Source organism: Quercus robur, chromosome 1 (genome assembly GCF_932294415.1).
Source record: "Quercus robur chromosome 1, dhQueRobu3.1, whole genome shotgun sequence".
In the NCBI taxonomy this organism is placed as follows: domain Eukaryota; kingdom Viridiplantae; phylum Streptophyta; class Magnoliopsida; order Fagales; family Fagaceae; genus Quercus; species Quercus robur.
Genome location: NC_065534.1, coordinates 4507634 through 4521953, shown reverse-complemented (window position 1 = coordinate 4521953; position 14320 = coordinate 4507634). Strand labels below are relative to the sequence as shown.

Genomic DNA, 14320 nt, shown 5'->3' with positions numbered 1-14320 from the left:
TCAAAGAAAAAACTAAAATAGACTTTAGAAATTAGAAATATGAGCCCTAAAAATGTCATAAAAATGATAATATTCGATCCACTGAGTCCTCTTTGGTCCAATTTGGCCATATTCGGTCCTTTTTAGTTCATTCTGTCCACTAAATTTTTATTTGGTCCAATTCAGTCAATTCAGTCCACATTGTCTCTATTTGTTTTGCTTAGGTCCTATTCGGTCTACTTTGGTCGTATTTGGTCCATTCTGTCTACTTTGATTCTATTTGGTTCTATTCGGTCCTTTCTGTCCACTTTGATCCACTTGAGTCATATTTGGGCCATTCGGTCTATTTTGGTCCCATTCGGTCTGTTTTTTACTTCGATTCTATTCAGTCCATTCTGTCCACATTAGTCTTATTTGGTCGACTTAGGTCTTATTTAGTCTGATTTGGTCCTATTCTGTCTATTCTTTCCACATCGGTCCATTCATTCTTATTCGGTCCATTTGGTCTTATTCAGTCCAATTCGGTCCACCTTGTTCCAATTCAGTCAATTCAGTCCTATTCTATCCATTTTGGTCCATTTCAATCTATTTTTGTGCACTTGCATAATGTGAAAAGACATTTGGGTTGAAAGAACCTAATCTAAATCCAAATTTATTAAAAAAAAAGATATAAATCTCAAACTTGTAATATTTAAAATCTTAAGCATAACATTTATAGTTGCTACACTTTTTTCGAATCATATTAATGTAGCATTTCAATCTACTTCGATACGGCTAAATTTAAACAAAAGTATTTCTAAACATAAATGTTATGAATATATAAATGTAATCTTTATGATAGTTATTCATTTGTTTTAACGTCGTTACTTTTAAATGAATTGCATTAAGATTGATTATACATTTAAGCAAAATAAATAAATAAATAAATATATACATATATGTACGTATGTATGTATAATTTTTATATATAGATTAGTAGAGTCATGCTTACGGCTTAAAGAAGAAGAGGGGGTGGGGGGGTGGGGGGGGGGGGTGGGGGGGGGGGGGGGGGGGGGGGGGAATATTCAGCAAACAAAAGGGAAAATGGCCTATAACCAATTGATTATGACTATAGTGAAGACCCTTATTCTGCTAAGGCATTAAGAGAATATAGGGCACAAGTGAGTCACCAAAAATATGTAACGAGGCCTAGAGCAAGTTTTTCATGATTATGGCCATTGCAGACAGGATTGTTATTCATGCAAAGGGAAGAATATGTTATTCTCTCATCGAATGTCCCGAAGGCCAGCTTTTAATCATTGCTTCGATTGTGGTTTACCAATAATTCAATTTAAAAGTTTATTTAGCGGTGAACAAATAGAGACGTCCACAGTGGAAGATCAAATAAAGCATTAGGTTTAAAGAAATAATCCAATCTGTAACCATGAATACTGAAAAGAGGCTTAACAAGTGTTCAAGATCAGATAATAATACTAGGACATCCCCTATAGATTTTGGACCGACCATATTGACAGAGTAGCCAGCAGTATAATTCTGTTTATGTATCCTTGAAGACCACAGTGAGTCAGTAACAAAAGCTGCTATCAATTAGGTAAACATGGTGTGTCTACTGTAATGTTATAACTAAATTGGTTTAGAAAGAATGTGTATGCGTCTGATATATTGATATAACGTTCTGCAACCTTATAATTTTCTTGAACCTTAGAAGGCATTTTTACTCTTTTTTTTTTTTTTTTTTTTTTTTTTGTGGATAATTCCATAATTGAGGGAGGGGGGATTTGAACCTAGATATCTTCGTTAGAAATATTAGGAAATACCAGTAGAGCTACATGACTTTTGATTAGAAAGTCCTTTTCTGTTAATGCTAAACAAATTAATCGTGTATAATTACTGTAAAACAAAATTTGAGATCAATGGTATATAATATGAAAGTGCATGTAACTATAGAAACAAATGAAAAGGAATTGAAATGAAGAAGCTAGAGACAGTTAATAAGCATGTTAATTAAGACAATTTGAATTACATTTTATAGCATTAGCACCAATAGGCTATAAATAATATGGCATCATCAACTTATTCTAACAGAAATAATCCCATGTTATACTTGCCGGGTTAACAAAGGGACAAGATTATTTTCAAAGAAAAACTGTATAAATTTTACCCAAAAAAAACAATTACTCTTCTAATTGAATCTGATTTGGTATTTTGGCTGTTTATCAGGGTGGAAGAGACCAAAATGTCGCTCAGTTTCCTCAGGGCCTTTTTTGTTTTCATCAAACATAGCAAACAAATAAGTCTGTATAGCTTGTCCAGGCCTCTTGGGAGTCCCACTGTTCACATGATTGATCAAATTCTGGTAGTAAGTGGCAGCATTATCAATTGTTGCAGCAGCATGACCCTCAGATGGCCAACCACTCTCTGATACAACAATCTTCACATTGGAACCACCTGATTTCTCAAGGGCAGAATAGAGAGCATCCAAGATTGCATCAAAGAGATTTTGGTATCCATACTCACCATCTTGTACCACAACCCCTGGTGATCTTAATAAGGCATAGTCTAAACTGATGCTTTGTGAGTTACCAATGTAGCTAAAGTATGGGTACACATTGGCAAGAAGTGGTGCCCCATTGTTTGCTAGGAAGGTAACGACTGAGGCCATGTATGAACTTGCACTGTCACTAAATGAGCCTGCTGATGGAGGGTATGAATTGCCCAACAGTGACATATCTATTGAAGTTGAAACCTTAATCTGGTCTTGTAAATTGGCTGAGACAATTGCATTGTGAATGTTCTGCATGGCTGGTACAACATATTGGGCCCTTCCATCATTAGGCTTTATTTCATTCCCAACAGCGATGTACCTATATGTGACATCTGGGTAGTTCAGTACATTTTGCCGGACCCAATCATTTGCAGTTGCAGCATCAGAAAGGGCTTGAAGTTTATCATTAGTGACATCCAGGATCAGTTCTATGTTGGATCCTCTAAGGGCCTCCAAGATTGCTGGATTTGGACCATAAATTCGCATTTTTCCTATGCCATTTGTTCGAAAAAGATTTATAACTTCCTGTTCAGGTGGTAAATTGTCTCCTATTTGTCCATAGCAAACACCTATAGGTTGTGCACCTGCATCAAATTGAACCAAGATTTTTTAGTTTTCAACAACAGGACAAAATTCATATTTTTAGTTTTCAAAGACAAGATAAAATTCATATAATTTACACTGCTAGAATTTTGGTTAAAATCTAATAAAGTTTGGAATGCTTAAAGTTAAATAGTAAGGTGAGGTGCCCAAATTTTGGTAAGTTAAAGAACTTATTGCAGTTTTTTATTCTCACCTACTCAATAGTTTCGTTTTACAATAATGTTTACCTAATTAATATATTGGTTTTCCCTAAGAACAGACAAAATGTAATATATATTGGGTACGTGAATATGGATAATTGTGACTTTTTTATTATTATTAAAACTTGAGTTGTCTTGATATGTACAATCTCATCCTAATCGGACATGTTTACAAAAGAAACTCCATGAACCTATTAAAATGCTTAAAACAGATAAAACAAATTCTAATTAAAGACCAACATCGGTTTGACTTAAACCCTACCACATTACCAAATGGGTAAGGTACGAGTCAAAGGTTTTTCAAATTATACCATAAACCCAACTTGTGTAGTTTATACTTTATAGTTTAAATAATAATATAATATATGTATTTTAAAATATGTTAGCTTGATATTTATTTTATAGTTTGATACTCAGTTTTGATAAAATTAGAATATTATGTTCAATTGTGTGAATTGTAATCATTTATTGAATAATAAGCTTTAATAATTAAATGAAAGATTTATTTCTATTTTGGTAGATGAAATTAGAAGAATTAATGCTAAGTTAAAAATTTGGCAGGACACACTAGAATCTAAAGACTTTTAATTATGTAGGACTCAAGGATATGACATGCAGATTTAGCAAAAGTAAAAAGAAAAATAGCAAAAGTAAAAAGAAAAAAGAAAAAAAAAAGAAAAAAGAAAAAAAAAGTAGTGGTAAGGCTCAATGGCCAAGAGATACTAAAGAGAGAAAGCTTTTGATATCTTGAATTAATAATTCATAAAGATTGAGAGATTGAAAAGGGTGTGATCCTAGAATACATATTAGGTCCAAGAGAAAATTTTGTAAAACTTTCATAAGACTAACTATGCATATTAAGAAGCAACATATTCATAAAATGAGCAAGGCTAAAATGAAAATGTTTGATTGATAAGTGAAAAATGCATGGAAATATACTACCAAATATGAGGTTCTTCCTTTAAAAAAGGGCTTGTTAATTAAAGAAGTAGCAAAGAGTATGATTTGGATAAAATAAAAAGCCGAAAAAGAATGCATATGACAGTCCTTAACTAATATGCTGAGGATTCATAACTGACTCTAAAAATTTGGGGCTAAGTTTTGTAAGTTGATATATTAAACTTGACAAACTAATGTCAACTTGGCGACTAAACCCAATCCAACCCATACAAGTTGCATTGGGTTGGGTTAAAGATTTCTCAACTCAAAGAGATCATTTTAGGTTGAAAAATACCTTAAACCCAACCAAATACGTCCCATGCATACCTCTAATTTTTAGCTACATGAAATGATGATAAATGTGTACGTACATTGATAAAAACAAATAAATAAGGCCCAATAAACATACCTATTTTTTCTAGGGAGGACATGAACAACCCAAGAAGCATGAATGCAGCAAGTATAAAAAATTTATTATTCATCTCAAAGAAATAAGCCATTGGGGATAGGAAGCAAAAAGTAAAAACTACAATAAATTTTCTTGCCCTTTGGATATCTCTGCCTTGTGAACTCCGACTTATACCACTAAATATTGGGAAAGGTCAACCGGTCAAGTACTCCCCATGTGCATGCATTGGAATAAGTCTAAGTTAGAATTATGAAGTTCAGAAAGTCATATAGTCTTTATATGAGCTGTAATCGATCTATTGCCCAGTAGTTACGTAATTCTAGGAGGTGGGAAGAATAATGAGTAGATTCTGGAAATACTTTGACATTTGAATATTATATCTTATATTTATTCTGTAATTTAGTAGTAACTAAAAAAATCGATAGACATATTTGTATATATAAAAAAAATTCTACTAAATTGTGTGTTATAAATTCAACCAAACCTTATCTCAATTATTGAGATCTAGTATGCAATAACTAATCTTTTATATGACACCAAAGGTTGGAACTCTCTAATATATATATATATATATATATATATTATAGAGAGTTTCAACCTATAGTGTCCGCTCCTGATAATAGTTTTTTATTATCAGAAAAAGACACTAATTGGTTTTTGGTGTAGATGGAAATTGAACTCTAGATTTCTTATTTAACCATCAACAACTTTATCAGTTGAGCTAATTAAAACCCACAAATAATCTTATATAACGCTAGATGACTTGTTAGAATCACCATAACAATTTTGATGCGTGATTTTTGCTACGTGTATATATATATATATATATATATATATATATATCTTCTTTTGAAGATTGGTGTTAATAAAGTCAGGATTCGAACTCTTTGTACACTATGAATTGATTGATATTTTAGTCTGATAATGAAGAATAATCACTATGAAGTGGATGTTATACGTGAAAATCAAAATTCTATCGTATTAAAAAAAAAAAAAAAAAACCTATGACATAGTTGTAATGTTCCTGTCAAACTTATAAATAAATAACATCCTCCCATGACCATTGGTAATAAACAATTTATCTATGCGGTTAACAAAAGGTTAAATTTCTATTAAGCAAATTTTTTTTTTTTAAAATGTTGATTTTTATTCCTGTTAATTTAGCAAGAATCCTAAGGATATAAATTAAAGTTTTATTACTAATAGGTAATGAGAAATGTGGGGCCAGAGTTTGTGACCCCGGCCCACTTTGCTTTAGGGCCTAAGGCCCCGAGCCGAGGAGGGATATTGCCGAGAACATACAGTGAAAGTCCAAATGGCCTAGAGATATAGCCGAGGACGATTCTGTCCTTGGCATCCCAACGCGCTCTTGAAAGAAAGGGCAAGTACGGTATAGGAACAGTTTAAGGAAAAGCTGAACACCTCCACATTGATGGAGAAAGGACCCCTGGACAATATGGCGACAAAGGATAAAGGAAAGGCTGTTGTGGGGCCAGAGAATTTGTGGTCCCGACCCACTTTCCATTAGGGTCCAAGGCCCGCGTCGAGGAGAATAGTTGCCGAGGACAAGTATTAAATTACCAAATAGCCTAGGAATACAGTCGAGGATGACCATGTCCTCGGCATCCTAAGGCCTAAAAGGGAAGAACGACACGTCATCAAAGACAGCCTCCAAAGTGCTCCCAGAAGAAAAGGTGAGTAGAATGAGACACGCACGAGGGTACAGTGTGGGATTGGTTCAAGGAGAAGACGTCACCTCCGCATTGAATGGGCCAACAAACGTTCTAGCCACATTGATGGGAAAAGACCCCTGAACAATGTGGCTTCGGTTATTGCAACTAACAGAAAGTGGGGGGAGGCGGCTGATGGGACAGGCACTCGAGTAGGTATCTGCCTGATCAACAGATGGAAGGTCAGGATCAACTGGGAAGTGATATATAATGTAAGGGCTAATGCGCTAGAAAAAGGAGGGGGGCTGGAATGATGGTATCCAAAGAAAGAGAGGAATAGTAAGAACATCAAGCTTCATGACAAGGCCTAGCCTTTCAGCACACGCTCTACAAATTATATTGTTTGGGCCCTTAACGTACGATCCCAATATCATTTTGGGGTCGTTACAAATTGAGTCCTTACAATTGGCGCCGTCTGTGGGAAAGGCTGGGAAAAAAGGCCAAGAACTAGAGCCTCCCAGGCCATGCCGAGGAGAAAGACTTCTTGAGCAAATATGGTTTACCTCTGTATGAGTACCATGACCATCCACTGCCCGGTGACCAAGGCCTAGCCTTTCAGCCCACGCTTTACAAATTATATTGTTTGGGCTCTTAACGTACGATCCCAATATCATTTTGGGGTCGTTACAAATTGAGTCCTTACAATTGGTGCCGTCTGTGGGAAAGGCTCGTGCGTTGGCACAGGCGGTGGTAGGATCGAGCTCCTGTCAGACAAGGGACGGAGAAAGCCCCTCCGTCATCTCCAACAGACCGCTGTTGTTGCCCTCATATAAAGTTCCACTAGGGGCTACGCTTCGAAGCGCCAGTGGCACGGGTAGTTCTAGGAGCTTCCAACGTCAGGTCAACGCCCCACACCTTGGCCGAGGGGCTAATCCTCGAAACTTAAAGAAAATTCTAAGTTTTGGACAGAACCAAGGTATTGCATGGTCCTCGGACTCAAACCTATGGGGAAACCAACTACTTAAAGAAAATTCTAAGTTTTGGACAGAACCAAGGTATTGCATGGTTCTCGGACTCAAACCTATGGGGAAACCAACTACTTAAAGAAAATTCTAAGTTTTGGACAGAACCAAGTTATTGCATGGTTCTCGGACTCAAACCTATGGGGAAACCAACTACTTAAAGAAGATTATGAGTTTTGGACAGAACCAAGGTATTGCATGGTTCTCGGACTCAAACCTATGGGGAAACCAACTACTTAAAGAAGATTATGGTTTTGGACAGAACCAAAGTATTGCATGGTCCTCGGACTCAAACCTATGGGGAAACCAACTACTTAAAGAAAATTCTAAGTTTTGGGTAGAACCAAGGTATTGCAGTCCTCGGACTCAAACCTATGGGGAAACCAACTACTTAAAGAAAATTTTAAGTTTTGGGCAGAACTAAGGTATTGCATGGTCCTCGAACTCAAACTTATGGGGAAACCAACTACTTAAAGAAAATTCTAAGTTTTGGACAGAACCAATGTATTGCATGGTCCTCGGACTCAAACCTATGGAGAAACCAACTACTTAAAGAAAATTCTAAGTTTTGGGCAGAACCAAGGTATTGCATGGTCCTCGGACTCAAACCTATGGGGAAACCAACTACTTAAAGAAAATTCTAAGTTTTGGACAGAACCAAGGTATTGCATGGTCCTCGGACTCAAACCTATGGGAAACCAACTACTTAAAGAAAATTCTAAGTTTTGGACAGAACCAAGGTATTGCATGGTCCTCGGACACAAACCTATGGGTAGATTAGTCATTAGTAAATGGATTAAGTCTTAGACAGAATGGAAATCCCATCCTGTCCTTGGATCCCTAGCTTTAGGGAAACTAATGTAAACGAGTATTTAGGCCCAGTACAATCATACCTCGGTCCTCGGACCGGATGCCAAAAATGGTTAAGGCTATGAATGTTGTCAGGAACGTGGCAAAGCACCCTAGCGCTCGGCGACTTTCTTGGATAGTTCATTTTGGGTTACCCATCCTCGGATGATCACCTCATACGCAATACAGAGCATTCAACTGTTATCTCGGTTAGTCTTGTATGTATAACCTTTTTCAGCTCGGCATTATTGTGCCTGTTAGTCTCAATGAATTCAAAATAATAGCTTTTTGTTAACAAGGGTTTCGGCCCTAAGTATCGTTCAAAAAAAAAAAAAAAAACACATCCATTCACAATATAACTATTGCAGAAAAGAAAGAATATGTAGAATAAAATAAAGTCATCTTTTATTAAGATAAAGAAATAGTACAGCGTACAATGAGGGTCTTAAGCAAGCCTATACCAAAAGCTAACTATAGAAGCAAAAAGAAAGGCAAAAAGGAAAAAAAATACAAGGGAGTGATAAATCCTTCAAAATTCTGCTCTAGTAGCGACCGAGTATGTCAAGATGGCCCCATTGATGGAAGGGGAGAAGAAGCAGAAGAAGAAGCAAAAGCACCAGGATGCCTCTAGTGATGGAAGAGAAGAAGAAGCAGAGGCAAAAGGAGGCACCAGAGAAGGAGGAGAGGAGGAAGCGGGGATGCCTAGTCCCCGTGCCAGCTCTGACTCCCATCAGGCAAGTGCCATGTTAGCAGCGCTCGAGAGAGAGCGGATGGTACCGACGATGAGCAACCCCAGTGCTATCGCACCAAAAATATGATGCGACCAGCACCTGCTTCGGATTTTGGCTAAAGGAAGAAGAGGCTTCTTTCCCGCCTTATCAAGGGGGAGAAATGTCTTGAGTCTCTGTCTCCCTTGCCCTGACCGAGCCATCTTGAGTCTCGGAGAGACCCAGTGCTTCTGGAGAGGGTGTGGTCACTTCACCCCCATCTTTGCCCCAACCATATCACTCCCTAAGGCTTAATCCCACTGGCAGTGAGGACTTTGAGCACAGCAGGTGGTTTAGGAATTTGAAAAGATTGAGGGGTCTGTACGTAAAGGAAATGACCTCCTATCTTGCTTCTTATATGGAAGGCAAGTCTGGTGGCATTTAATCTGTACCGATTTCCAAGAAAAGCTACAAACGAGATAATTCCCACTTAACTCCCAACGCCGTCTACAACCGTTGGATTGGCGTTGCCTCGTAAAGGGAACTTATTAAAGACGCACCTCATGTACTGAAATGGCAAAAGCACGACGTGAGTAAAACTCAAGGAATGTCTCATAACCAGGAGCATTTCCCAGGCAAATGAAGAGACATCGACATTAATGAAGGACAAAGCTTGGCAAGCCGTGACATAGGCCCGATGTCACCAAAACCCTCCTCTCCGTCCGAGGGGCTGGACAGCAGGATTTTGAGGGGCTATTGTGGGGACAGAGAACTTGTGACCTCAGCCCACTTTGCTTTAGGGCCTAAGGCCTGAGCCGAGGAGGGATATTGCCGAGGACATACAGTGAAAGTCCAAATGGCCTAGAGATATAGCAGAGGATGATTCTGTCCTCGGCATCCCAATGCGCTCCTGAAAGAAAGGAAGGGGGCTGGAACGATGGAAGGTCAGGATCAACTGGGAAGGGATATATAATGTAAGGGCTAATGCGCCAAAAAAAGGAAGGGGGCTGGAACGATGGTATCCAAAGAAAGAGAGGAATAGTAAGAACATCAAGCTTCATGGACAAGATCCTTGGATAAACTTAGTTCATCTTTGTGCGCCCGTCATGAACACCATGACCATCCACTGCTCGGTGACCAAGGCTTAACCTTTCAGCCCATGCTCTACAAATTATATTGTTTGGGCTCTTAACGTACGATCCCAATATCATTTTGGGGTCGTTACAAATTGAGTCCTTACAATTGGCGCCATCTGTGGGAAATGTTGGGAAAAAAGGCCAAGAACCAAAACCTTCCAGGCCATGCTGAGGAGAAAGACTTCTTGAGCAAACATGGTTCACCTCTGTATGAGTACCATGACCAATCACTGTCCGGTGACCAAAGCTTAGCCTTTCAGTCCACGCTTTACAAATTATATTATTTGGGCCCTTAACGTACGATCCCAATATCATTTTGGGGTCGTTACAAATTGAGTCTTTACAAGAAACATATATTGTTAAATTTTGATATTTTAGGGAAAAATTAAGCAAACCCAACTACACGTTGTTGTAATGGAATCGTTTTTGTTTGTTTTGTTTATTTTATTTTTTTAAAAATATGATAGGATTTAAACCTATTAGGTTATTAGCTTCATTTTGTTTGTTCATTTAGACCCCTTAAACCAGATTGTTTTAATCTAATATATTAACCAAGTGATTACTTAAATTAATTATCAGATCTAGGTTAAACACAAATAAATCATATCATGTAAAATGTGGGAAAAGAAATAACACACAATATGATGACCTAGGAAAATTAATGAAACGAACCGTTTTAAGGTAAAAACCTGGAGATAATTTAATCTAACTATTCTCAAGGTAAACAATCCACTATAAAAAAATTGAAGTTTTTACAATCAAGTTTAACCCTAAATTTATTGCTACCTCCAGTAGTAACTTACTGACACGATCACGTGCAAACTTTGAATCAACGAATACCTTCTCTTCTTGGATTTATAGCAACATAAGCACCCTTACTTGTGACTTTGAGATCCCACTCAAAAGTTTCAGACCACCATCACTAATTAATCTTGTATCCAACAACTTCTACAACCCTGAATATTGAGATTCTTCAAGGAATATTGCCAGCAGAAGACTTTGGAGAGGTTTGGGTACAAAAACTCTAGATCTACAATTAGAGGCACAAGATGCACTCTTTTCTCTCTAAAAAACTCTAAAAACCCCTCTAGGGTTAGCTTATAATGTCCTTTAAATACTAGAAAAAATCGATCGCGATTTGGGTTTCAAATGGATAAGTTATGGGCTTTTTACGTTTGTTAATTTTTGCTGATCGATTGAAAAACTCTCCTAATCGATCGAACTAGTTTGATTTTGACTTTTTAAACCTGCAGCTTGTATGTACTTTGAATTTTGACTTGAAGAACTTTGAGCATTGTCTAATATGACTTCATAGATTCTAAGATCTATATTTAGACAAGTTTATGTTCACGATTTGCCAATTTTTTAAACTTTTAGAACCTAACACATTCCATGATGGTTTTTGGTGTAGTGAAATTTAAACCTAAATCCTTTATTCGAGAATAAAAAAAACTTAATTAATTGAGCTAACAGAAGGTCGGAATTCAACGGTGTATATATATAGATTTTAAAGAAAACCAAAAAAATTTTAAATTACTTAAATTCACACCATCAATGAGTCACTATTAATAAAAATTAACATAATTTCTAAAAAAATAAATTAACATAATAAATTGTGACTAAAACCTCTCTAAACCCCAAAAAATTATTCCATGTGAGATATAAGTGTACTACATGAGAATCGTAGATTTACGTAACAATTCATTTAGTTATTTTCACTAAAAACATTTACAATAATGTATTATATAACCTCATCTTCAAATTATATTATATATTATAATAAAAGTTGTGTCATACAAATTGATGCCCTCTTATTCTTTATTATTATTATTTGAATTTTTTTTTCTTTATATTATGTAACACACTATAATTATATAAAATAATTAATATATTTGCTTTAAGTGAAACACTGTTGCCTAAGTTTCAAAATATTTACTCCAATTAAAAATGTTCCATTACCAAATATTTTCAAAAAATCAGAAAAACTTATTATTTATTTTATATTATTTTAATAATTTACCATAAATCCTTTTTTTTTAATAAATCTAAGTTTTATTATTTATTTAAAAAAAAAATTTATAATTTGTTGTACTTGTAATATATTTTATTTTAATTTTGACCAGAATGTATTGTAATATTTAGTTCTTGATACAGACTTGCATTTTGCATAATTTCGATATATAAAAACTAAAAGTCTAAAACACAACCTAGTCACATCGTGTGCTTTCTTTTATGATTCTTATACAGAGTGGCCTTCAAGTCGGGCAAATTGACTCGCATGACTTTGATTAATTGACTCGAATACTTGACTTGCCCTTTTACCATGAAAATAGGAAAAACAAAAAAAGAAACGGAATATTAGAAAATGTGCGAATTTGTTGGAGAGAATTTTTACTTTTAGATTTTTTTTTGTTTGAAGATACTACTTTGGAAAAAATTATAAAGTTATTAGTGTTTGTTTCTCTCCACTTATCTTAAAAAATTAGGTTAGTTTATCCTGTTATACTATACTTGGTTGTGGCTAGGGTGAGGGAAGAAAAAAAAAAGATACAATGGAAAAAGAATTATTTCCCTTTTGATGTGTTTAGAAATAGGAATACAGGATCAATAAAGAGGAAAGTGGAGAACAAATTATCTTACCCTTTTTTTGGCTTGTGAAGGAAGGGAAAAAGAAAAATATGAGTTTTACCTTTGTGCCCTTGTTTATGAGAAGAAGTTAAGGGTATTCCAATAACGTTAGTATGTTTTTTATTTTTAAAATTTGAGGTTGTTTTTATTTTAGCATTTTATGTTTTAAAATATTCATTTTCATGAAGGGCCAAATAGAAAACTTAATTAAATTTGTTGTTTGGTCAACTAGAAAACTCGACCAAACCATGGAAAGCCAATACTTCAACTCCTAATCTTTCCATTCCCTCTATTTCTTCCCAACCAAACATGGTAGACCTACAACATTTTAAAGCTACATTGTTTCTTAAATATACTTAATTAAATCTCAATTAATTTCATCTTACAAACATATACCTTAACACACAAACCCTAAGACAAAGTCTTGAAGGATGAGTAGGGTCTACTAGGATAGTGAGTGCTATCTTATTATGATCATTGTAATTTTTAAAAATAAGTTGAATAATTTTTTTTTTTGAAAATTTGATAGTTACAATAATGAGTAAAGGAGATTCGAACCTTTATTCTCTTAAAAAAGAGAGGAGGTTATTCCATTACATTACAAGGTTCTTAGCAAATAAATTAAAAAATTGGTTTTGATTTTTATGTATTTAGTTTTTTGCTAAACATAAAAGTATAAAACAATTGACTGTAACACAATAAGAATGCGAAAGAAAACGTACTTGTTAATTTTCTACAATAGTTAATAACTAAGAATATTCAATTAGTTGAGAACCTACTAGGAAACTTTAATCAATAGAAAGAAAGGAAAAAGAGAGAAAATTTTAGGAATTATTTATTTTAAATTATTGAATGTCGTGTTGGCTAGAATCCTAGACTCATGCCATGATTGATGAGTATTTTCAGAAGGTCATTTAGTCGTCTCTGACCATATGGAATAATGGAACAAGACCATATTTTTCCAAGGTTTGTAGCACTAATGATTCAACCAATTCCTTGAAAATGCAACCAGACCAAACCCATTAAAGACCTGTTCTTATTGCACTAATTAATGAATCTAGAAAGTTGAAATGAGAAAAATGACTGTAGAGTAGCACCATTTTTATCTGATATAAAAATGGATAGAATTCCTTAATTGATAGAGTGCCATCTTATAGATGATTGATTATTGTAAAATAAAATTAATTGAATCTTCTTCTATAATTTAGAATTCTAATTATTTCGCTAAATTTAATTGTTTGAATGGAAATCATACCACAAGACATTCATCATGTTATTCAGGTTGATTTGACCTTCCTTAATTTTTTTTTTTTTTTTGGTTAAAAGGAAATATTATTAAACAACTAAGCCAAAATGGCTAAGTTAGAGGAAGCAAGCCTACATACACTTTCCCCATTAGTATCAGAATACACAAAAGTTGATATTACATCAGATGGGGGAATATCCCAAACTACAAAATGATCTTGCATCACTCCTCCTAACTTAGCCATAGCATCAGCAACTCTATTCGCTTCCCTGAATGCGTGCTGCACCCTGTAGTGTTGAAACTTGCCCAGAAGCGACCTACAATCAGCCAGCAAGGAAGAATAAAATGCATTAGAGGGAGAGTAAGACTGCACCAGCTCAACTACCA

At 35.3% G+C, this 14320-nt stretch overlaps 1 protein-coding gene across 1 annotated transcript; it reads right to left on the bottom strand.

Moving 5' to 3' along the window:
• Positions 1-1962: 1962 nt before the first annotated feature.
• On the bottom strand, positions 1963-4802 carry LOC126717080 (glucan endo-1,3-beta-glucosidase-like). The gene is made up of 2 exons (XM_050418299.1): positions 4676-4802; positions 1963-3108 (listed from the first exon to the last, which is right to left on the bottom strand). The coding sequence occupies exons 1-2, from the start codon at positions 4764-4766 to the stop codon at positions 2162-2164; spliced, it is 1038 nt and encodes a 345-aa protein (XP_050274256.1). The 5' UTR covers positions 4767-4802; the 3' UTR covers positions 1963-2161.
• Between the last annotated feature and the right edge of the window lie 9518 nt (positions 4803-14320).

What these genes read in the sequence shown, in the direction of transcription:
- LOC126717080 (XM_050418299.1), bottom strand. Translation starts at nt 4,766, where the DNA reads ATGGCTTATTTCTTTGAGATGAATAATAAATTTTTTATACTTGCTGCA. An exon ending in GTCCTCCCTAGAAAAAATAG is followed by an intron (nt 3,109 to 4,675) that starts GTATGTTTATTG and finishes AATTTGATGCAG; the next exon opens with GTGCACAACCTATAGGTGTT.